The sequence below is a fragment of the Lytechinus variegatus genome, chromosome 1 (genome assembly GCF_018143015.1).
Source record: "Lytechinus variegatus isolate NC3 chromosome 1, Lvar_3.0, whole genome shotgun sequence".
NCBI classification, from domain to species: domain Eukaryota; kingdom Metazoa; phylum Echinodermata; class Echinoidea; order Temnopleuroida; family Toxopneustidae; genus Lytechinus; species Lytechinus variegatus.
The window spans coordinates 37,816,560-37,842,978 of NC_054740.1; the positions used below are offsets into that span (position 1 = coordinate 37,816,560).

Sequence of the window (26,419 nt, forward strand, 5' to 3'; positions counted from 1 at the left end):
GTCGCTGTCTGTCCCTACATCGTTATTATCAATACCTTGGCTCATTGGGAGAGAAAAAGATTGGTGAGTGTTTCGCTCAACTACGTACTAAGAATTCCAGAACAGAGAAATTGTGAATTTCAAAGAAGTCTTTGTCGGAAATTGGTGAATCACGACAGCGTCTTAGTCTTTGATTCAGAACAAACGACAAAGGACAAAACTGCTGTTCCGCTACACCAATTTTCGACAATGACCTTTCAGATTTTCATTGTCAATTGACAAATATTCTCAATACATTTACTCTTTTGAATCTTCCGAACGTCGAAGAGCGAAAACTGTTGATGCTGAGCGAGATTTATAGTGTTAAAGATAAATTCCAGTATTGGTAACGATCTCAAAATGACTTTATACAGAATCTAATATAATGACCACCCAAGTGTCTGTTTATATGACTAAAAAATATGTGCCAAAGGATTCTTGAAGAAATTGTGCAATTGCTGAGAAATAAGCAAAACAATCGAGGACTCGGTCACTTCCGTCGGGTCTTTATTCCAGCAATAATAATACACTGTCCCACGTGTTCCTATCTGTGTTGGTGATTTTCAGTGTGAACATTTTTCAGCGTAATTTTCAAGATTTCACAAAGTTCATTTTATGTAACTGTACCAGATCTAGATCCTCGATATACTGACAATTAAGCCTTTTTTACAGACTTTCTCATGAAATCAGTGTTTACTGCAACTACTGGAATTTCTCTTTAAAACCAGTGGCTGTGTGACCCAGACTCTTCCCAAGGGTTTATTTCCAATTGGAGTTATTCCTATTCGCCCATTTACCAACTCGTCTACTTTCATTTGGTCTACCATCAGTTCGTCCACTATCCAACGGCCCGGGTCTAATTGACATTTCGTCCACTCGCTATTTCCTCTAATAACCAGCTGTTCAAATAGCCATTCAGGCCATACACCATTTGATTTAAATGGACCAAGTGTTGATCGGGCGAGAGGAATGCAGTAAAGAAAATTGCTATTAGACCAACTGGTTATGAGACGAAATTGTCATTTACGAACTGGTGATTGTACTAAGTGTTTATTGGACCAAATCGTTATTAGAAGAAATGCTAATAGACGGAATGGCATTTGTAAATGAAGGTATGTTATGTGATGAGAGGACGACTTTACAATAAATAAATTGGCAGTTTAGTTTCTTAAGTTGCCCTATACTGTATAACATAAGACCTTTAATGTATTATGAAGCCTTCCCTTTCAAAAGATATCACCTACGTATTGAGACCAAAATAATATAATGTGTGTGGGGGGGTGTTATCTTATACAAGCAAAGTGCTAAACAAACTGATTCCACATGGAGTTTTGGACACGATTTAGGCCTATTCATAGAATAGAAACTCACGTTCCTTTTACCACTTACAGAAAATAAAATCAAATTACAAAAAGGTTCCACTCAACCCTTGGATTACTAAATCTTTTTTGAGATCAATCAACCGAAAAAACAACCTTTACTTTGAATACATAACTAATCAAAGTAACGAATCTCGCTTTAAATATACTGCATACAAAAACACACTACTTTATTACGCATTGCAAAAAGAGAATATTAGACCTCCCAACTCAATTTGTTCAAAAAACGATATGAGAAACCCATGGAAAATCATTCATGGAGCATTAAATAATGCATGAATAACAGTTTGACAAATCATGAGGTCAAGGCTCCACAAAGTTACCTACACGATTCGCATTTGGTTGTTTATTCTCCTTATCCATGGATTTACGTGAGCAAAATATTAAGAAATGAATGGGTATCAAAGTACTTTACAAGCAAAAGTATATAGCGTACCACTTCGAGTTATGACAAAGGCTTAAATCTAATGATATTCAAGTTGGCACGATCCATTTCGATCGATCGTTGGTAAAAATAGAAACAAGAATTGAAAATGGTTTAATTTGCACCGAGCTGTGCGTTAACAAAAGTACACGTAAATCAAATTATCGTTGAAGTAACATGAAATAAGTGACAAGATAACACACGGTGTCTCCGTAGCTATGTTTTCAACAAGCACTGAGCTGATGGTGAATTATTTAGTTCCGAACTCGTTAAAAAAATGATGCGTGGTATTTCAAAATGTGTTTGTTAACGTGGATATCGGCAACTATTCACACATGAAAAATAAAATGAGTCTCGGATACTAAAGATTTCGTCAAGATAAATGTAAAATAGCAAAATCAAGGATACCACCAAATTGCAGTTTCCATGAACCTCCCAGCATTTTGCATCATATTGCACGAGAAAAATTGAAATCGAACTCTGTTGAATAATGATATTTAAAAAAACATTTAAGTTTTTAGGCCTTAAAGAAAGAAAGAAAAGTTGTAATAATGCCGCAACCTGAACATCAAAACTTACTAAATTGGTAGACCTAATGGTGTGGAAGAATGTTCCCCCTAATCGCAGCTGCTGTGTAGCAAGGCCATGGAAAATAACGAAAAATTCCGAAATCTATATTCATATTCACATCTAAAAGGAAAAACGAGCCCCGCAGAGGAATAGAAATTCGACTAGTACGTCTTATGCAGTATCGCCGAAGGAGAGGTTGGTTGATATCCATATGGAATAGCTGTTAATGAATATTATGCGCAAAGTGTGGGGGAATTTCGAGGCGGAAAGTTCTCAAAGAGGCCATTTTGCCCAAGGGCATTGCCTATTGATAATGTACAGGGTCAAAGCATTGGGCGTGAGTCCACGCTGGTGTGGGCGTATACTTAACAGGGTTCAAGGTATCTTGGCGTATATAAGGGTTGGTGTTTTGATCCGCACTCGTGGGTAGCTTTTATATCGTATCACTATAATCCAGTGCATTATCTTTATTACGAATACTATATCATAGAGAAAAAAACAATCCACATTAACACCCCCATTACCGCCATGCCTAGATGTGTTTGGTGGTACGCTGTGGTAATTGCAATTACAAAAAGAAATATGGAAAGGAGTGGGAGTCTTACTTCATGTAAGCCGTAGATTAAGCCCTAAGATTTTCTGGATGAAATATTTCAATAATCATGATAATCTGGAAGAAAATAAAATGGGGAAAGGGATTTAAATTGATATACAAAGAAGAAAATGAAGGTGGGAAAATAAATATTAATAGAGTACCTATATTCAGGAAAATAGAAACAGAGATGTTAGGAACCATTTTTTATGTTATACTGCCCATTTTCATTTTCCGTAAGCAAATCATTTCAATGGGTAAAGAAATTGTTTTGGATGAATAGAATATTGTTTTACGTTTAATACGACCAGTCAGAACGACCATTGAAAATGAAAAGTCCGATCTTAATTTGAAAGATCAAAAGGAAGCCCTAAAGTGTTTTGATCCGCACTCGTGGGTAGCTTTTATATCGTATCACTATAATCCAGTGCATTATCTTTATTACGAATACTATATCATAAAGAAAACAAACAATCCACACACTCTAAATTACATGGATTTAAAATATGTCCACATGGACTGTAGTTAGGGACCAATCGAATTCCGGATTTAGTTTGAATCCTTATGATTCATTTTTAAATCTCGAAAGATTTGAATTTAAATCATTTGAGATTTAAATTTAAGTCTTTAGGATTAAAACTGAATCCAGAAATCGATTGGTCCCTAACTACAGTTCATCTGGACTTATTTTAAATCCCTGTAATTTAGAGTGCATCAACACCCCCATTACCGCAATGCCTAGATGTGTTTGGTGGTACGCTGTGGTAATTGCAATTGCAAAAGAAATATGGAAAGGAGTTGGAGTCTCACTTCATGTAAGCCGTAGATTAAGCCCTAAGATTTTCTGGATGAAATATTTCAATAATCATGATAATCTGGAAGAAAAAAATTGGGACAGGGATTTAAATTGATATACAAAGAAGAAAATGAAGGTGGGAAAATAAATATTAATAGAGTACCTATATTCAGGAAAATAGAAACAGAGATGTTAGGAACCATTTTTTATGTTATAATGCACATTTTCATTTTCCGTAAGCAAAGCATTTCAATCGTAAAGAAATTGTTTTGGATGAATAGAATATTGTTTTACGTTTAATACGACCAGTCAGAACGACCATTGAAAATGGAAAGTCCGATCTTAATTTGAAAGATCAAAATATCAACAAAGAAAAACATGATGAAGGAAGCCCTAAAGTGCCGTTAACTTGATTTTGGGGCGAAATATTTTTCAATACCTTTTCATGTCGACATAATAGCGTTATTAGGGCAACATGACGAGATATATTGCCAAGTGTTCTTCTAAAAATTCATACAATGGCACGGCCAGATATAAGTCCGCCACGCATCTCACCATGGTGGCAAACAATTCTTTAATAGTCGACTTGGCATGATTACGTACCTTGCCATGGCGAAATCGTTTGATAAGTCGACACAGCGAGACATTTTATCCCACGACGACAAACTGCTGTTTTGGAGTCGATTGGTAAGATATAGTATCTCACCATGTCGACAAAAACTTGGTCAGACGGCGTATCTTGCAATGTCGACAGGGAACTTTTTATAAGGCAACTTGGTTAGATAACGTATCTCGCCATGTCAAATTGAAACGTGGCAAGCTATAATAATTCGCCATCTTGTCAAGGTGATGGCTATTTAACATCTTCCGTATTATGCATGATAATGCATGAATCAAAATTTTAGGTTCATATTTTCATAGCGATTGTCAGACATCGGGTCGCCCAATATTAAACGAAAAATACACCCTGGTATTAGCTAAAACAGGAAATGAGAGAAACATGAAGGTGTGACAGATAAAGTAGTTTTTTTTATTTCAAATAACCAATTTTCCCCTTCCATTTCACAAATGTCTACATTTTTGTAAAAAAAATGAATTAATACGAAAATCCATTTGTCATACAAAATATAAATGTGTACAAGCTATGTTTATAGAAGAAGGGGTTAGAACCTAATAACAAAGGCTAGTGGTGGGATTTTGTGATGTTCCATCCGCACAGCTGGCTCACCTTTCATGGTAATAAAAAAAATCAAATTTTCTCATGCTTCAAGATGATATAATTTGCGTAGAAGCTTGTGAGATATAACCTGCCTGGTGATGTGTTAATCAGGGGCCGCAGAAACGGGGGTGGGGAGGGGGGCTGCGGGGGCCTCTTTCCCTACACTTCTTTCCAAAACCATGTGCATGGGCAGCCCCCTCCCCTTTCAAAACCATTTCGCGGCCCCTGTTAATACGTATAGTCAGTTTCGCTATGTAATTATGCTGGATTTTTTTGGAGAAATAGAAATTATACATTGCCGAGATATTGTCCAAAAAAACTGTTTTTGGCGGCCATTTTGAAAAAATGAACATAGTAAACCTGACTAGTAGAAAGTATAATCTGTAAACTTCTGAGAAAATACGAAACATTTTATTCACTTTATGTAATTATCGCAGTATATTATTTGTTTTACGTTCAATAAACTCAAGTTGACGTAAGAACGAACTTGCCTTTTTCTTTGTTAATTCTGTGTGATGTTATTTTTCACAAAACTTAATCCTTTTTTTTTAGTCATGAATATTATATATCCAATCCACCGGACTGTATCAATCAAAGGGAAAGAATATCCTAGGCGTTCATTTGGTTTTAGTAATTGAAAAAAAAGTTTTCATTTATCCATTTTTCCTGCTTTTACGGAAATCATAAAGTAATGATTTATTTTAGTGAAAACGTTACTTTTCATTTCCTTTACCCCCTTTTTTTCATTTGAACAGTGTGCTGAAAAATAACAGCATTTCAACGCTTGAACGGGACTCCTTTTCTTCACATCAAACCTTGATTGAAATGTGAGTTCGATTCCACGTTGCATACATGTATTTCATTTTATTCTATTTCCAAGATGATTGTTAGAATTTAAGATAAATCAAAGAGATTTTTGTAAATGAAAAATTGAGACAAGTTCATGAAGTAAAGTTTGTAGATTGTAAATGCTCGACAACGATTGGTTTTCAACCCCGCAGAGTTTGTTATCAGCTACAGATGATAACAATTTTGTTTAATGAATTTATTTTATCATTTTATTTACATCTTTTAACAGGTTTATGTATATCTATTTATTCGTTCCTTGTACACAGTAGCCCTTTCAATATCAAGTATTGTTCTACCACGGGCCCTGTAGCTAAGGGTCACGTGGGGCATACTATGCATGCATATCGTCTCTTGTTGAAGGGAGTGTCATGGTAACGATTTTATAACAGAGAGTGATGGTGTAATTTTACAAGATATAAAGGTTTTACTGCAATAAAGAAATCATTTTAGTCCCGAGAAATTTTACGGCAAAAAAAAGGGTTTCACTGCAAAATGAAGGTCATTTAATATCTTAAAACAAATTAGTCAAATTGACTAGACCAGTAGTCAGCTGGGAGCAACTGATATGGCAATCACTGATATTCACATTTCTGACATAATTATATTCTAGTCAGAAATAACTCTTTTCTAATACAATATGACTAGAAAATAGTCAAATATGACTAGAATAACAGTTGCACCCAGCTGACCCAATTAACTAGTCATTTTTGACTGATTTTTTTTAGAGTATAGGTCCTGAAAATTTTGACAAGCCCCCCCCCCCCCCTCCTCCAAAAAAAAGGGTTTCACTACAGAATGAAGGTCATTTTGGTCCCGAAAAATTTGACAAGCAAAGAAAAACAAGGGGGGAGGTCCATTTTGTCACACCTGCCAAATTCCAGGGGTGCTGTTTATAAAGAATAATACACGCAGCACCCCAGCAGGCGAATCTTGAAGTTGCTACAGCACCCCCAGCTTCCCCGATTCTCAGGGCCCTGGAGAGGGAAACGTTCCAATCCACATCACATAACGTTCCGAAACCATACACGCTGGGGAAATTGAAATCTAAGGTAGATGTTAACGTATCTAGGCTAGAACGCAGCTGAAATTATATCCTATCCCAAAGGAGAGTTTTACAAACAACATGCAATGAATATTCTCTAGATCGTAAAATTTAGGATGACATTGGTGGTGACTTTGAATTGAACTCTTTTTTTCTGCTTCTCCTCTTATTCTTACTTTTCTTTCCATTCCCTCCCCCTTGTTTTCTTATCCTTCTTTTCTCCTCCTCCTTCTTTTTATTTCTTCTTCTCCTAATTCCTTCATCTTCTTCTTCGTCCTCTTCTCCGTAACTCACACTTCCTCTAGCACAGCCGAATGATACTTGTACCATAACAATACTGTTTGCTTTATTGTCATTTCCACCCATGTAGTGACCTTTCCGACAATCAGATTCGGCACCTACCAAATGGAATCTTCGATAATCTCCATATTCTTGAAATACTGTAAGTAATGGCAGAAGGCAGTGATTGCAATCTGACTTGTTAAGCATATTGATTGCATCATTTAATGGGTCATTCTCAATTAATCAAATATTCTCTTTCAATTTTGACATTCTTTGGAATGTGTCATCTCAGAGATAAAAAGTATCATATGAAGAACCGACAAAGGCCTTTACATGGCATTATCAATTCTGTCACTGAATCCTGCAATCCCTGAAACGACAATCTGGGGCGGTTTTACAACACTATATTGTTAAACTGTTTTATAAAACGGGTTCAAGGATGTAGCCAATGGTGAGTGCGTATTCAAGTCACGTGTTCATGCTTTAATTATGCGCAACCTTCCAGTCGTGCATTTTTCGTGCAGCACTGTGCATTTTTTGTGCAACACCGTGCAATTTTTGTGCAGCATTAGTTCCAGTAGCGCGTAAAAACTGATACGCGTTCAGTAAAAGAGGCTGGCTATGGCTAGGATTTTGATGCGCTTACTTAGGCGCGCATAGTAGATACGCCTGTGATGTCATAATTGACAGTCTTGTGATCTCTTCGTCTGTGCGATCGTACACAAGTTGGAGGGATTTGAACAAGATTTCCATGAAAAAAATCATTTTGCCGACCCGTTTTATAAAACAATTAATGCACATTTTAAGATTCGTGATGTTAGTGACGATGCGAGCAACTCTCGGGCATTCACAATATTATGCAAAAGCACTCGGCGCAAGCGCCTCTTGCTTTCGCATAATTGTAAATACCCTCGAGTGTGCTGCATCGTCATAACACACTCATAAATGTGCATTAATTGTATAATATCAAAGAAATAAACAACTGGCAAATAACATTACAGGCATAATACCCTGAATTCAGGTTTCATTTATGAAAACTTTGGTCTAAAGTTGTGATTTGAATATGGATGGCCAATTGCTGCATAAATTATGTTACAGGTCCAAGCTCGTTTCATGCTCACATCATTCTTTACTGCCTTGATAGGATAAATAAAATAGTTGTATTCACTTTTTTTAAATTAGGGAAGACCACGATTAACATTGGAAAAATACAATTTTGACATGTTTGGCTTCCCGTAATCAGAGTTAGACTATGATCCGATTGAAATTGGACTGATATGGGCCAATATACTTAAGGTTTGCTACGGTCATCGTAGGATTAGTTAGTCTTTTGGCGGGCAAATACAAAGTCATAAAAATAACTACTGAAATCGTACAAATATCGTACGATATCCGTGTTTTGTACGGCACTTTTGAGTAGATCATAATCCCCTTTTGCTACCTCTTTTTCTTTTTAATATTCTCTGATTTATTTTCATTACTAGAATAATGATAGTGGCTAGCGCCCCCCCCCCCCCCCTCCTTCGTGGCGTCACCCTATTCCGAAAGTGTATTTTGGGGTTCAGAAACACAGTAAATACTTAATTATACTTTCATGGGGCGTCCTTGGCGCTTTTTTGTTTCCAGGGTACTTCCGTATGCTCCTTGATGTATTTGTATATATATATAATGTCATATGATCTTTGATTTCATCATTGTCTTCGTGTTTTTCTTTTTATCTCTTCCTTGTATGATTTTTTTATTATTATTTATGTCTTTTTTTTAAAGCAGCACTGATTTCCTGTGCTTTTATTGGTAGTGTAGATGCTTGTAAACAGAATGATTAAAGTTGTCCTTTTGGGAATACGCACACACACGTCTTTATGTAAACGAATTAGCTCTGTCAGTATAGCGAGGGCAGCGCGCATGACATTGTTTCTACAAATATATTCATTATGCTTGTGCCGTACCAAATAGTTTATCGTATTTTATTACTACTACACATTCAATGGGCGTTGGGGATATTGTTTAAAACATATGTACAATCGCTTATAAATCTGATGCAGATTTAAAAATAAACTAGAGCACAATGATTCAACCCCCCCCCCCCTTTTTGTTTACTGCTTTGTTGGAAGAAGCAGAGTAGCAATTACGCGCGAATATGCAATCAATTGTCACACTGATTTTTTTTTTTTTTTTAAATTGCTTCGCGATTAAACGTCAGTTTCTTGTTATGCTCCTATTATGTCGTTTATTTTTATTTTAATATATATTCAAAGAATTTCATAAAGGTAGAGGTATAACAAATCGTCCATGTATAATGACATACTAATTGTTCCATTTTGTTTGAATTTTGATTTAAGTTCTGTTATGGCATATAGAAATTATTAATGAATTATTTTTGTGTATATTTCATTGTTATGCATTCGCGCTAAGGTAAAGTTCACCCTGAAGAAATGTTGGTTTTCCTGAAATCAGAAAAACAGTGAAAAATATCATGGAAGGTTTAATGAAAATCTCAGCACTGCTCAGTGCAATAAAAAACGAAGTTAAACATTGCTACAGTTAAAGCTTGGTACAAGACCTCCTTCTCCGTAGGTCATGTGAAATGAATTCAGAAAAATGCTACTTCCTCAAAAAGATGCTTGTATTTGTGCGTTGGATTTATCACCAACTTCATTTTTTCACAGCCACTTCTATTTAGGATATCACCATCATATTAAAAAACGGAATGTGGAATTTATGCGGCTTGATTTTACGTCACAAATGAAAGGCTTTAACTCTTGTATTCTTTGATAGATTTTTTTTCAAACCTTCACCGGTATTTTTTCTCGACGATAGTTAGTCTGCTTTTTATTATAAAAGTAACTTGTCGCCAAGGTTAATGTCATGATCGACTTCCCAACGTCATCCATAAATTATGTGCATGTGATGTTTAAATTTTGTCTCATGCTTTGCAACTCGTCCAGTTATATCATGCAGTGTCATGTGCACGATTTGTATTCTTATTGTTGGTTTAGGAGCACCGTCCAACATTAATACTATTTTGCACGTTTGGTAGGATTATTTTCTATTTTTTTCTCATTGCAGGCGTCTTCAGAATAATCCTTTAACTTCGATCCATACTGACTTGTTCAATTACCTAAGCAGTCTCATCGATTTGTGAGTATAACTTTATCACGGATGTATGGCAGAATATATATATATATATATATATACATTATTCTGATCACGGACATGCGCTCACAAAATAATTTGTCATTAGACTAAATTTAATTGACATCTCAAGCTTAAACAGAAGAAGGTTAGGTGAATCTTAGTTTGTATGTTGACAGTATGCAATCTCCCCAAATAAATTGAAAAGTCAAACTGTAGGAATACCTTTTTATTTATAGAATGGTGAAAGTCACTAACGCCTCCGCATTTTTAATCAGTCACTTTTTTATAACCTAGGGAATAAGAGGCAAATTTCATTCTGAACATGTATTAGGTCGACAAGTAATAACAGTGTCTCAAAGCGTGATATTTCTTTATGTATTGACGTTAAAAGAAAAAATCGAAACCCCCCTTGTTTTCACCAACGCTAAATGCACGTGCCGATGTGCTTTGTCTTCTTTGAATTGACTTTATGATTTGCCTCCCTGCAGAAACCTTACTGGAATTACAATATCTAATATCAGCTTAGATATGTTTGACAGTCTGACGAGTCTTGAGAAAGTGTAAGTGCCTCCGTCACGTATTTTTTTGTATTTGTCATTAATTTTTATGTTCCACGACTTAAAGAATTATGTCGTTAAGGTTTTGGTTTCCCTGGTTTGAAATAACAATGCATTTTAGAAAATCATGGAGCGCATTTCGTTCTAATGTTTTGAAATAAGTTGTAGAAAGATAACTTAGTTGTCTTTGATTTACTGTTTCACGCTATGATGTATTATATCGTTAAGGTTTTATTTCCCCTGGTTAAAAGAAATGCATTGCAGTTATAAAGAGAGTATTTTCTTCTCATGGTTGAAATATGAACTTGCAGAAAGAAAATCATTGTCGTCGTTTATTTTGTGTTACATCCATGTAATAGATATTTATATCATTAATTTGTCATTTTACCCTTCTGAAATATAAATAATGGAATGATAAGGCGAGCGTTTCGTTCTTATGTTTTTAAATATGTAGTCCTGGAAAGAAAACTTACTTATGAAGAAAAACAGTGTTCATACGTCGCAATATACCCCGATTTCATAATTATTCATCCTTTATAGACCTATTTTTGTTTTCATTTTTCCTTACAAATTACAGAGAATTTGAAAAATTTGAGTACTGTCGCTACGCCCCTCACGTTCGAACCTGTACCCCACGATCCGATGGTATCTCGTCGTTTGAAAATCTCCTCAAGAACGTGATTCTACGAGTTTTTGTGTGGACGATAGGTATCATCACAAGCGTGGGTAATCTGGGCGTCTTGGTCAGCCGTGCTTTCATGAAGGCTGAAAATAAAGTACATACGGTGGTCGTCATAAATCTGTGCAGTAAGTCAGTTTCCGTTTTTATGTAAAATGGTCGAAACAAAGAAAAACATCAATCACGGGTATCCTTTTTTCTCAATTTACTATCAGAGTTTCTCTTTCTTACTGTTACACTTGCCATTCATTTGCTGTTACATTCAAAGTTCACTATTCCAAGGTAAAATATCAGCCCGAAATTGATTTTATAGGCTTCTCTCATGATTCGAGCTAGGTTCTTTTTTGTTGTTTAAAGATGCATGGTTGCTCCTATGTCCACGTTTATGAACTAGATCCATAAAATGTCAAAGTTATGACAATTCCTCAAATATTCCCAACATGGCCGAAGTTTCTGGACCCTAAGTGACCATTGACCTTTTGGTCATGTGACCTGAAACTCGCACATGATATTCAGCGATACATGGTTGCTCCTATTGTTACGATACTGCAACAAATAACAAGTGTTTAATTTCTTCTTTGTGTTTAATTTCCTCTTTTTTTTATTACAGGAAATAATTATACATAAATAAAACAAATAATGATCTTACATAAATCTCTTGAAGTGTCCGATATAAAATCCCGAAGTGATGATGCTATATCCAAGTAATAATCCAAATGATAAAAATCCCAGTTGACTGGCGAAAATTCACAATGATGGCGATGATGAAACTGATGTTGAAGTCCGATGAATAATAAGAGTCACTGCAACGAGTTGAAATGTCCGTGAAGACGATGTTGATGATGATTAACAGTCAATTTCAGCAATCCATGGGTTGAAGCGTGTTCATTGAACAGGTTGATGATGTTGATGATCTCGATGAGAACTGATAATTTCTCAAAATAACTGCAAACAGTTCATTGATGCATAAACTGCTCTGATCTGATCTGGTGAAGTGATCTCATATGATGTGATGTGATCTCCTGCTCTCATATGATGTGATGATCAAGTGATCTAATATGATGTGATGATGATCATCTTGAAAAATCTGCAGCTTTATACTAATTACAAGTGTTCTAGATCATTCTCAAATTTCGACTAATCTACAAGCTTCTAGAATTGTCTTCCAAAAGAACTTTCTCCTTTCAGGAGCAGTCAAAATCCAGAACACTCTTGAATGACCTCATTGAAATCAACAGTGTAAACAAAATACCTAAGCCTATTCATTTCCACTACCAATACAATTCTATTGTTTGGCTTTTCCTTATTCAACAATAAAACTCCTTGGCCTTTAAATAGGCAAGGCCTGCATAATAAAAAGACATCCTGGAATGTTCTTTACAATTCTTGGCTATCCTTAAAGGGAAATAACTAATAGATGAATGTAATTGCTTTTAAAATTCTTTTACAATTATTCTTATATGTAACACCTCCCCCACCGGAGAAAAGAAAGCTTTACCGTAGTAAAGGTTTCTTTAAGATTACTTTTTCTTTTAACTGTTCAAAGTCATCTTGATAAATCATTTACAGTTATCGTGTACAAAGATATAGTACTTAACGAACATGTTAAAATAAATGAACATCAAAGATGTTTTCTTCAAATGACATACTTGGTCAAAATCATGAATAATTTCACTTTTTATACTCTTGATAGAGCATCAGCAATTACATTATTCTTTCCCTTTATGTGTACAATTTTCAAAGGGAATGGTTGGAGCATTAGGCTCCATCTGTACAGTCTTTGATTCTTTGTTTTGAATTTCTCCAAAAACACAAGAGGATTGTGGTCTGTATAGACTGTAATCTCTCCATTGGTTAGATACACCTCAAACTGCTGAAGGGCTAGTACGAGACTCAGGGCCTCTTTTTCAATAGTTGAGTATTTCTTTTGAAACCGATTGAGTTTCTTAGAGAAGTAGCACACTGGTTTTTCGATGCCTTCTTCATCTTCTTGGAGCAATACTGCTCCTACTCCAACATCACATGCATCAATAGCTACTTTGAACGGCTTTGTGAAGTTTGGAGCTGCCAAAATAGGCTCATTCACCAAAATGGCCTTTAATTTCTCAAATGATCTTTGACATTCGTCAGACCAAACATACTTCACTTTTGCCTTCAGCAGGTTTGTCAGAGGACTAACCACAGTACTGTAATTTGGAACAAATTTCCTGTAGAAGCCACTCATACCTAAGAATCTGAGCAATTCTTTCTTCGTTGTGGGAATTGGGAAGTCTAAGATAGCTTGTATCTTGGCTTCTCTTGGTAGCACTTGCCCTTGACCAACCACATGACCAAGATATGTGACTTTTGCCTTGGCAAATTCACTCTTCATCAGATTCACTACTAGATTGGCTTTGTCCAGCCTGTTAAACAGTGCTCGCAAATGATTCAGATGATCATTCCAAGTATCACTGTATACTAGGATGTCGTCTATGTATACGACACAATTGTCAAGTCCGGCAATCACTTGATTTGTCAACCTTTGGAAGGTTGCTGGTGCATTTTTCATTCCAAAAGGCATGACTTTGCATTGAAATAAGCCTTCAGGTGTGACAAAGGCTGATATCTCTTTGGCTCGGTCAGTCAGTGGCACTTGCCAATATCCTTTAAGCAAGTCTATCTTTATGATATAGGCAGAATTTCCAACCCTATCAATACAATCTTCTAACCTAGGAATTGGATACGAGTCAGTCTTAGTTACTGCATTTACCTTTCGGTAATCAATGCAAAATCTCTGAGAGCCGTCTGGCTTTGGAACCATTACAATGGGAGAACTCCAACTACTCTGACTCGGTTCGATTATGTCATTTTCTAACATAAACTGTATTTCCTTATTCACCATTTCCAACTTGCTTGGATTGAGCCTATAAGGATTCTGTTTGATAGGTCTTACATCACCTACGTCTACATCATGTACAGTTAAAGGTGTACGACCTGGTTTGTCTTTACATACATTCTCATATTCTCTTAACAGGCCAGATATATCATTTCTTTGATCTTCAGGCAGGTGTTTTAATGCCTCATCCATGTTTCCTAACATCTCTGAGTTAGATAACTTTACACCACATGGTTCGTTCTTAGATACATCTGTATAAGACAATTCATTATCTGTCTTTTCATAGCATTCTTCATGTACATTTACATGTTTTTCTTCTTCTTTGACCTGTGTTGTACCTATTGGCTGACTAGCCTCTCGCTCAAAGTATTCTTTCAACATGTTTACATGACAAACTCTTTGAGACTTTCTTCGATCAGGGGTACTGATCACATAGTTGACATCATTCAATTTCTTTTTGACTATGTAGGGACCACTAAACCTAGCTTTCAAGGGCTCACCTTGCAAAGGCAACAACACTAACACTTTGTCTCCAGGCTTGAAACTTCGCTCTTTTGCATTTTTATCAGCATGAGCTTTCATTTTTCCCTGCGACTCTTTCAAGTGTTCCTTAGCCACATCACAAGCTTTTGAGAGCCTTTCTCTAAACTTTGACACATAGTCTAGAAGGTTTACATCATCATCCTGAACCATAAACCTCTCTTTGATAAGCTTTAGAGGACCCCTAACCTCATGACCATAGACCAATTCAAATGGACTGAAACCTGTGGACTCATTCGGGGAATCCCTGGTTGCAAACAGTAGGAATGAGATCCCTTTATCCCAGTCATCGGGATAGTCTTCACAATAAGCCCTAATCATGGTCTTCAAAGTCTGATGATAGCGTTCTAACGCTCCTTGGGACTGTGGGTGATAAGCAGAAGACTTAATCTGCTTTATTCCCAACTCCTTCATAACTTGCTGAAATATTCCTGACATGAAATTTGACCCTTGATCAGATTGAATTTCCTTCGGCAGACCGTACCTAGTGAAAAACTGCACTAACGCCTGCACCACTGTCTTCGCAGTGATACTCCTCAAAGGTATCGCCTCTGGAAACCGTGTAGACAAGTCCATAATCGTCAGGAGAAATCTGTGACCCGACCTCGTTCTGGGTAAGGGTCCGACACAATCAACAAGAACCCTAGTAAAAGGTTCATCAAATGCAGGAATGGGTATTAATGGAGCAGGCTTGATAGAAGGCTGTGCCTTACCAATAATCTGACATGTATGACATGTCTTACAGAAATGCACAACATCTTTGTGCATCTTAGGCCAATAGAAATGCCTCATAATTCTATCTTCTGTCTTCCGAATACCGACATGACCTGCCATAGGTAACTCATGAGCCATTTTCAGAATATCTGTGCGGTAACAAGGAGGAACTACAACCTGGTGAATTATACACCAATCTTCATCAGCTGGTCTCCGGGAGGTCTCCATTTCCTCATCAAAATGTCATCTTTGACATAAAAACACTCAGGAACCTTATCAGCCTCAGCCTCAGAACATGCTTTTTGTGACAAGCTTTTTAATTCTGGGTCTGCCTGTTGTGCCTGTACAAGGGAGGATTTACTAAACAAACTACCATTGTTAGCAACAAAGCCTTCAACACTATCCCCATTCAAATCCTTGAAAAAGGTTTCAGCTAACCAGACATCAGTACTCTCCTCTACATCAGCAGATTCCGCATCATCCTTTTCAGCTCTACGAGTCTGAGACCTAGTAACAACACAATCCGGGAAAATCCCTGGAAAATCTTCCTGCAACAATTCAGTTTCAGCTACCTCAACGGGCTTTTCCGAAACCACTGGAGATGCAACAACTTTATCTCCAGCCAAGTCGTTACCTAACAAGAAATCAACACCTTTCATGGGTAATTCTGGAACGACACCAACAGTCACAGGACCACTAACTAGGTCACACTTTAAGTCGACCTTATGCAAAGGGACCGACATGAAATTTGGGCCAATACCTTGAACTAAGACGTTGGCATTCTCTGAACTCTCCGGAGGAAGAGCCGAATCCCCTGGCACCATCAGGGACTGTGCAGCCCCTGTATCCCTAAGGATCACCACTGACCTACCAGCAGCACCAGTCGAACAAGGGGATACTTCACCATCATGCAAAAAACTTCTAAAAGTTTCATCAACCTGCTTGACTTTATCAGCAAATACCAGAGAAACACTCTCAACATCTTGATTGGGCTCTGATGGAACAAACTCCATCGAGGGAACACTTGTTTGCTTGACAAAACCCATGTCTTTCTTAGTTTTGGTTGGCATTCCAACCAATTTCCAACATGATTCTTTCAAATGTCCCGATTTATGACAATGAGTACAAATTTTGGAACTACGACTCTCAGACCTTTTGGTTGATTCTATGCCCCCACTAGCCTGATTCTTGTTAGCGTCTTTATCCTTACTTGCATATTTTCCCTCACTAGGTTTATTGTGGGATTCAAATGACCCTTTACCTTTCTTTTTCCAATAATTCTTGAAAGGAGGCCTATCTCCACTACCTTTATGTGTGACCTCAAATTCATCAGCTACTATGGCTGCTTTACTGACTTCAGTAACTCTATGGTCATCTAAGTGAGATTTAATGCCAAAAGGAAGACTCTTTTTGAATTCTTCTAGGAGGACAACTTCCCTAAGGTGAACAAAATCTTTGTCAACTTTCAGTGATCTGTACCACTTATCGAACATCATTTCTTGTTCCCTAGCAAATTCAACATATGTCTGGCCTGATTGTCTTTGCATGTTCCTAAATTTATGTCTGTACGCTTCTGGTACTAACTCATATGCATTGAGAATTGTTTCTTTTACTGTAGCATAGTCACATGATTGCATTTCAGAGAGCGAAGAATAGACTTTTGCAGCCTTTCCAACAAAAACACTTTGAAGGAGAAGAGTCCAGTATTCCTCGGGCCAATTCAATCTCTTGGCCACTTTTTCAAATGACACAAAATATGTATCAACTCCCTCTTCATCAAATTTTGGCACAAGGCGAATGTTCTTCGCCACATCAAAGCCTTGGGGAGATTTATCTTTAACAGAGTTAGTATTAGTATTTGCATGAGTTAACTCCATTTCTTTCAACTTTAACTGGTACTCCAATCTCATTCTCTCCTTTTCAATGTTTATTTTCTCCATTTCAAGGTTTTGTTTGATTCTCTCTTTTTCCAATTCAATGTTTGCCAGTTGGATCTGAGCATCCTCTGACATATTGATAGAAGTTTCAGGCTCCTCTGTAAGCTTCATGTGACTAGCTAACAAGTCAATTATCTCTGCCTTCTTTAAACCTGGGGCTAGAGATACACCCAAATGATCACAAACTGTTACCAAATCATCTTTCTTCAGTGACTTCAAATGATCATATGACAATTCTGTCATTGCAAGAAATTCTTCAACATCAAATGTAGCCATAGTGAATATACACAAATACAAGCACGTAATAACACAGTACAGCATATTCTAGAACTTTCCAAAATGTTTCCAATTCAAATTGGCTTTTGTTTCCTGAAAAACTGGTTTTAATTTCAAATTGGCTTATTCAAATTTGGTTTTCGTTTCCCGGACAACTGTTTTTAGTTTCAAATTGGCTTGTACAAATTGGCTTTCGATTCCCGGACAAGCCCCCAAAATTATTTGTTACGATACTGCAACAAATAACAAGTGTTTAATTTCTTCTTTGTGTTTAATTTCCTCTTTTTTTTATTACAGGAAATAATTATACATAAATAAAACAAATAATGATCTTACATAAATCTCTTGAAGTGTCCGATATAAAATCCCGAAGTGATGATGCTATATCCAAGTAATAATCCAAATGATAAAAATCCCAGTTGACTGGCGAAAATTCACAATGATGGCGATGATGAAACTGATGTTGAAGTCCGATGAATAATAAGAGTCACTGCAACGAGTTGAAATGTCCGTGAAGACGATGTTGATGATGATTAACAGTCAATTTCAGCAATCCATGGGTTGAAGCGTGTTCATTGAACAGGTTGATGATGTTGATGATCTCGATGAGAACTGATAATTTCTCAAAATAACTGCAAACAGTTCATTGATGCATAAACTGCTCTGATCTGATCTGGTGAAGTGATCTCATATGATGTGATGTGATCTCCTGCTCTCATATGATGTGATGATCAAGTGATCTAATATGATGTGATGATGATCATCTTGAAAAATCTGCAGCTTTATACTAATTACAAGTGTTCTAGATCATTCTCAAATTTCGACTAATCTACAAGCTTCTAGAATTGTCTTCCAAAAGAACTTTCTCCTTTCGGGAGCAGTCAAAATCCAGAACACTCTTGAATGACCTCATTGAAATCAACAGTGTAAACAAAATACCTAAGCCTATTCATTTCCACTACCAATACAATTCTATTGTTTGGCTTTTCCTTATTCAACAATAAAACTCCTTGGCCTTTAAATAGGCAAGGCCTGCATAATAAAAAGACATCCTGGAATGTTCTTTACAATTCTTGGCTATCCTTAAAGGGAAATAACTAATAGATGAATGTAATTGCTTTTAAAATTCTTTTACAATTATTCTTATATGTAACACTATGGCCAAGTTTCATGAACTAGATTGATAAACTTTTAAAGTTATGATGACAATTCCTCATATAACCCCAGCATGGCCAAAGTTTATTGACCTTTAAATGACCTTTGACCATAGTAATGTGACTTGAAACTCAGACAGGATCTTTAGAGATGCACTACCACCCTTATGACTAAGTTTTATAAACTAGTTTATATACTTTCTTCTAAGTTATGATGACATTTCAAAAACTTAACCTTGGTTAAGATTTCGATAATGAGTCCCGCAACATGGTCTAAGTTCATTGACCTTAAATGACCTTGACCTATCATATGACCTGAAACTCAGGCAGGGTGTTTAATAATACCTGAATACCCTTATGTCCAGGTTTCATGAACTAGGTCTATATACTTTTTAGGTTATGACATTTCAAAAACTTAACCTTGGTTAAGATATCAATGTTTCGATTCAGAAATCCAGAAATTACAAGCAAAAATAAGAAAGTAAATAAATCAATAAATGATTAGGCCTAAGTAATTGAATAAATACTTAAGGGATTAATTCAATTCAATCCTTATTTCGCAAAATAGGATAAATATACAAAGAAACATCAAATAATGTGATTAAATGATAAAATACATTGTATGGCTTTCCATGAAGGTTATAAGAAACCTGTAAGGCTGGATCGCCAAAACATAGCAAAAAGACAACAATATTGAAAAAAAAATAACTCAAAGTTATGGATTTAAAAGGCTGCGTGAAAGAAGTTCCTATCCTGCAGTATAGGTGGAGTTACATATGTCTTTCTTGTTAGGCTAAATGTAAGCGATGCGTCTGATGCTGCTGCGAGACTACATTGGGTGCTATGTAGCCACTCTCCGTAGTCTTGTCGCATCAGACGTATAGTGTAGGTTTCGCGTAGCACTGCCAGATTTGTGACAACAAAGACAAAACTCGCAGTTGCAGCCTCCACCTAGATTACAGCTTATCAAAAAAAAATTTCGATTTATTCAATGTAATGAAATACAATTATAAGAGAAGTTTAAAATGACGTTTCGTGTGGATTGAATCATCAGCAGACACGTTATTCCAAAGACTGCTTTTTTGAAGAAAATATTGAAAATTAAAATGGAAATTATGAAATAAATATAAATTTACAATGAAGTATGTGCTTGCGTGGGGCGTCAAAAATTGCATTTCTTAAATGCATTTCTCTCATTTTTATTTCTCCCAAGAATTTCATCAAACTGTTATGTGTATTTTATATCGTGCTTTCATTTGAAAAAATAGTGAAGTAATGTGGCCTCCCTCGTTTATTTATTTGTTTGTTAGTAGCAGTTAGAAGAAATGTCGCTAAGATTTGTGCATCACATAAAAGACAAATCTTGGCCTTCAAGTTTGCATTTTACTAATTTAAAAAAAAAAGAATATAGATATTTTGATCAAATTCTGCACTTTCTCCTCCTTGCAAAAATGGAAACCGTGTCTTGAAAGGAAAACAATTTACTGACTGTTCTCTTATCATTAGGCATGTAATCTCTCAGTAGCGACTCAAGATGAATCTACTAATAATTGGTGGCATTTGTGTTAACGGGAATACCTACTCCCCTTGTTACTTTCACTTTTCATTTCAGAGGAGATCTTTTGACAAGGGTTTTGGATACAGTCTTTCCATTTGCCAATGATGGGCTAATATAAGAAATAATCACGATCAATATGTCACGACTTTTCATATCTGAAATAGATGGGAAGTCAGTCAACTTCGAGTTGTTTGTACCGTCATTTCGTATGTTAAGTGGCATCGGGGACAATAATCCTCCCCACCCACACTACACATTACTGTCAAAGGCATCATGAGGAATTGATTTATGACTAAAAGCTCCTTTTAGAAGTGAGTCGATGTGCAATAATCTTAAAATATACCATCCTCACAAGAAAGAAATTACAAAATACGACGAAACGATAATTGCCAATCTATGAGACAGTATCGCTCTGAGGGCTAGGCGAAGCTTATAGAGAATTAACATGAATTGCAAGGGGATTTGGACGTTGATCAATTTGAGGAGGATAAATGTTCATGGTAACAAATGTTGACAGAAATTATTTGCAAGCGCAATAATGAAAAAAAGAAAAAATGAGAAAATAACAGGAATGTTGATAAAGGTTCATTGGAATTGTGATATTTTCCATCATCTTTAGTATTAGTATTACTTTGAGATATTATTTTCATCATCGCCATTATCATAATTGTTATGATTAATGTCATTATAAGCATATTGTTTCCACTCTCATTTAATTTCCAATAGTATCACCATCATTCATATCACAATAAATTGTAAACACGCTATTGTTGGAAATAAACCAAACAATTGTCATCATCATCATCATCATCATCATATCAGCCATGTTCAGCCCACTGCAGGGCGAAGGCCTCCTCAAGTTGGTGCCAAAGGTGCTTGTCTTGTGCCGATGCAATCCAATTTATGCCAATGAATTTTGTGAGCTCGTCACTCCATCCCAATTTTTGTACATTGTACAATGGTATCACTTCCCAAAGTTTAGGCGTTCTCCTCATATCAAAATTTGGGCAATTTTAACTTACAAAGTGGACATTATTTACCCTCAGGCCGTAGTCTGAGGGCTTTTAAAGGTCAAGTCCACCCCAAAAATGTTGACTTGAATAAATAGAGAAAAATCAAACTAGCATGACGCTGACATTTTCATCAAAATCGGATGTAAAATAAAAAAGTTACATGTTAAAGTTTCACTTATTTTTTCAGAATGATATGCACAATTCAGTGACAAAAAACTTGCCTGAACCAAATTCCACTTGTTCAGGGAGGAACTAATCGTTGTTTCATTTGATAGTGATGAGAAAAATGGAATATTTCATATTTTTTTATAAATACAAAAGAACTGGTGAGTGGATGACGTCATCGGTCTTCTCATTTGCATACCGACCAGTGTGTGCATATATTAGCTTGGTAATGAAATTTTAAAATGTCACAACTTTCCTAATTTACATCCAATTTTGATGAAAATTTCAGTCTTGTGCTTGTTGGGTTTTTCTAATTTTATTCAAATCAATTTTTGTTGGGTAGATTCGTCCTTTAAATATTAAACTATTTGTTTCAAATCTTTCTTTAAAATTTGATTAACAATGAAAAAGATAATAGAATTAGTATGGCCATCATATTTTGCACTATTCATTGTTGTTTTGTTACTATTTAACAGCTGCCGATTTGTTGATGGGTCTCTATTTGCTCATCATCGGGACCCATGACGTCACATATCGTGATAGCTACAACCAGCATGCGCTTGAATGGACTAATAGTCTTACATGCAAGGTATCTGGACTTCTGGGGATGCTTTCGAGTGAAGTTTCGGTCCTCACTCTCATGTTCATATCTCTTGAGCGGTACTTCATCATAGTCTACCCATACAGCTTTCAGAGGATAAAAGCCAGGCGAGCGGTGATCGTTTTGATCTTTATTTGGATAATCGGGACTATTCTTGCGGTGCTGCCCATAATTCCCGTGGCATACTTCGGTAACTTTTACGGAAGCAATGGTGTTTGTTTCCCTCTTCATCTTCATGAACCAAAAATGAAAGGCTGGGAATATTCAGCCTTCGTGTTCCTGGGGATAAATACGACTGCCTTCATTGTCATCGTTGTGTCATACACAGGTAGGTAAATCAATATTCATGTTGGGAAGAGGGAGAGTACTGAGGGGGGGGGGGCACACGATTATTCAATATGCATCTCTAGCAAGGATATTCATGATCTGAAAAGAAAAAAAAGGCATCGTATAGAAGGGGGACACTTGACTATCGCAGTTTTAGAATTATGTTATGCAATTAAATTTGGTGACAATTTGATTGAACGGCATTGAATCATGATCAATTATCGGCAAAATTTGTTTTTTTATTAATCATGATTCGAAAATTGGAATTTTCGGACGAAGGTTTGAACTTTTTAGATGTTCTAAGGTATGCATTATACCGAAAAATCGCAGATATTGAGTAGGCTATATAAATTATGGTATGCACTTGCGTACAGATGGGGGGAGGCTCTTTCTCCTCCACCCCCCCCCCCCCCCCAAGACCAAGGGGAAAAAAGAAAAAGGATAAGGGTGAAATATATTATTTTTCTGAATATTATGTCAAATCTATCACAAACTTGGAATTTTTAATTAAAAATCATTCAACATAACGCAAATAAAACTCGCAACTTTTCATTATTTTTACACGACATGCCATATTGAGTTCCCTCAAAACAACACTGATGGAACTTTGAATTAGGATTAATTCTTCATTATACAACTCCCAAGAATGTTATATAATCTGATTGGTCCAAATTGGATCACATATTCAGCGAATTGCACTATTGCATCCAAGACGCAATATCCTGCACTCTGACGTACGCCATACCAAAAGTATTATCCTGTACTCTGACGTCAGAGTGCAGGATAGTGCGAGGTCTGGAATTATCTAGAATAATCTAGAATTTAGATCATATATAGCATTCGGGGCAACTCGGTAACATGGGTGATGAGGGGGTTGTATAAAACAAATAATGCACGCATTCTTGTGCATAGAGGACTGAAATAATGAACTCGATCTGTGCTCGAATCGCCAAATAGATATACCGCACTCGGTCCTGCGGACCTCGGTGCGGTATATCCATTTGCTCTTCTCGCACATCGTTCGCTATTTGGCCCTGCATGCACGCGCTTGTAAACGTGCAGGAGCTCCTTGATTATTTGTATACTAAAATAAGTTTTTGTTATGCTCCTACTAGTACAGTTATTTGCTTGATGATTCCTTACTTATCTGAAGTTCGATGGTATTTACTTTTATGGTGCCACTTTGCCGTCGGGTGGCCACGACGCATGTTAGCATGTTCCGCCACACTGTGTTGAGAGAATATATATGACACCATCAAGTTCTCCATCACTTTCCTAAAAAGATTTTTTTTTCTTTAATGAAATACAGTGATTTTTTTTCCATGCCAGGTATGTTTGTCAGCATTCGGAGAACGAGAAGAGCGGCCGCACAGTGTGGTATGAAAGGAGACATGGCCTATGCGAAGCGTTTCTTCTTCATCATCCTTACTGATTCCCTGTGCTGGCTTCCAATAGCAATCCTCAAAGTCGTCTCACTGTGTGATTTTGTCATTTCAGGTGGGTGTTTCATAAAGCTGTTCGTATAAGTTAAGAGCAACTTTAGGAAAGACTGGTAAACATCTCTCAATCGCGAAGCAATCACCGATGAACATAATTATTATCATTTACCAAAAAGAAAGAATCACCAGTCGTTCTTAAAGTCGCTCTTGACTTACCAACAGCTTTGTGAAATGGCCCTCTGGTATATAGGTATTTCATTGATCATGGGGAATTTTGGCACGTAGACGTACACAGGATCGAAGAACATGGAACATGCATTGTCAAATATCCTCCATGACAAAAAAACAGAAGTCTTTGTCGAAAATTGTTAAATCAAACAGCAGTTGAGTGCTTGTATCCGGACAATCGACACTATATTTGGAAAGTTTGTCGTCAGCTCCAAAACTGAGGATGAAAATGTTGTTCCAGTACACCACTTTTCGACAAGGACATCCCAGCTGTTCTTTGTCATTTGACGGTTATTTTTAATACATTTACTGTGTTCTTCTAAATGCCTCTGAAAGTCGCGAGGAGGATTTTAAGAACTTCCTCATAGCAATATAGCAACATTTAATACCAGTGCATGTAATTCTGTAATACATCGTGGTAGGCTTAATTATTTCATTTATCGTGCAATAACAGTAGCGAGAGATAGACAACAACTAAGAGAAATAAAATGTACACTCTAAAAATGAAGTGCTAATTAAGCTCTTAAAGAGCGTGTATAGTGACTGCACTTCGGAGTGCTGATTTGTCTAGTTCTTTAAGAGCTAAATTAGCACTTCATTTTTTAGAGTGTGCATTAACATTCAGGCAAAATAGCAAATGTTATTTGGTACCTTGTCGATAAATTACTATATTTTCTACCAACTATATGAAACTGATGTGAACATCGATTGGTGTTTTGTGTTTCGAAAGTTTATTAAAACGGGACGTTTATTTTTTAACCATTTTACCAGATCATGACAGTGTATTTCCTATTTTGTAGGAGGGGAGACCGGGGTTAGTTGGAACATGGGGTAAGTTGAAACATTGTACTTTTCTTTAATGCCTGTAAAATAAATTTATGCAATACTGCCCTCAATTTATTGCAATAATGATTCAACACTGTTGTATTATTAATAGCAATAAATTGAGGGTAGTATTGCATTAATTTCTTTTACAGGCTTTTAAAGAAAATTACAATGTTTCAACTTACCCTATGTTCCAACTAACCCCGGTCTCCCCTAATAATGATAATAATAATAATCATAATAATAGTTATCGTAATGATAGCAATAAAACAAAATGAATAATAATAGTAACAGTTGTAATGATAGTAATAATACTTATAATGACAATACTGATAATACTAATACTAATGATGATGATTGTATTGACATAGCGTCTTTCGAGAGAATATACTGAGCGCTGTTAACGGGATAAAACAGGTTAAGTCTTACAGTTATACATGTGTGTTTTAAGATGCTTTTCAATAGGTTGACGGAAGAAATGTTTCTGAGAGTTTGAAGGAGTTTGTTCCAAAGACAGGGGGTAGGAGATTGAAAAAAAAAATTCATGGGCTTTGTTTAATCTTCACGTTTACTTTTTGCCCCATTATCACAATTATACAGAAACCCTCTACGGCTGGATCGTGGTTTTCGTACTGCCAATAAACAGCGCCCTCAATCCAATTCTCTACACCATTAGTACCACACCCTTCGTGATGTGGTTCTTGCGATCCATCAAGAGAGGTAAATGGTCAACATCCCGTTGCTACATGGGCCGTAAAATTGACATGTCAGAAGCCAGAGGTTCGTGCCATCTAATCCTCCAACTAGCACACTCTTTTAGAAATGGCTTCCACCACAACGTATTAGTAGTTGGTTTGCCCAAGGTTTGCCGTAGCTTCACCGCCAGCCCTTCACAAGTACTCATGAACTGCAATACAATCAGACACTAATAAAACCACACACACTTTCAAAAACACTCAAAAACTCACCCACTCTCACACACTCTTTGAAAAACTGTCACAAGCTTTCACAAACTGAAAAAAAAACTCTCACACACTCTCACAAGCTCTCCCAAACACACACTTTCACAAATTCTCACAACCCTAAAATCAAAACAAGTAAAGCGCCTCTGGCAGTCTCACCTGCATCGCGCGATTCAATAAAGCAGTAGTGCTGACTTTGAAAACTACTATAAAATATTTATTCACAAAAAACACCTTTCATATAATGATGCAATACAACG

General features: G+C 36.4%; 1 protein-coding gene across 1 annotated transcript in view; it reads left to right on the forward strand.

The window, feature by feature from the left end:
- Positions 1-26,419, forward strand: part of LOC121413303 (relaxin receptor 1-like) — a 47,122-nt gene that overhangs the window by 15,039 nt on the left and 5,664 nt on the right. The window contains exons 5-12 of the mRNA XM_041606084.1: positions 5,754-5,825; positions 7,260-7,331; positions 10,241-10,312; positions 10,798-10,869; positions 11,444-11,673; positions 22,254-22,706; positions 24,035-24,202; positions 25,798-25,977. Coding sequence (XP_041462018.1) covers positions 10,838-10,869; positions 11,444-11,673; positions 22,254-22,706; positions 24,035-24,202; positions 25,798-25,977 — 1,063 coding nt within the window. The 5' untranslated portion in view covers positions 5,754-5,825; positions 7,260-7,331; positions 10,241-10,312; positions 10,798-10,837. The remainder of the gene's footprint in view (positions 1-5,753; positions 5,826-7,259; positions 7,332-10,240; positions 10,313-10,797; positions 10,870-11,443; positions 11,674-22,253; positions 22,707-24,034; positions 24,203-25,797; positions 25,978-26,419) is intronic.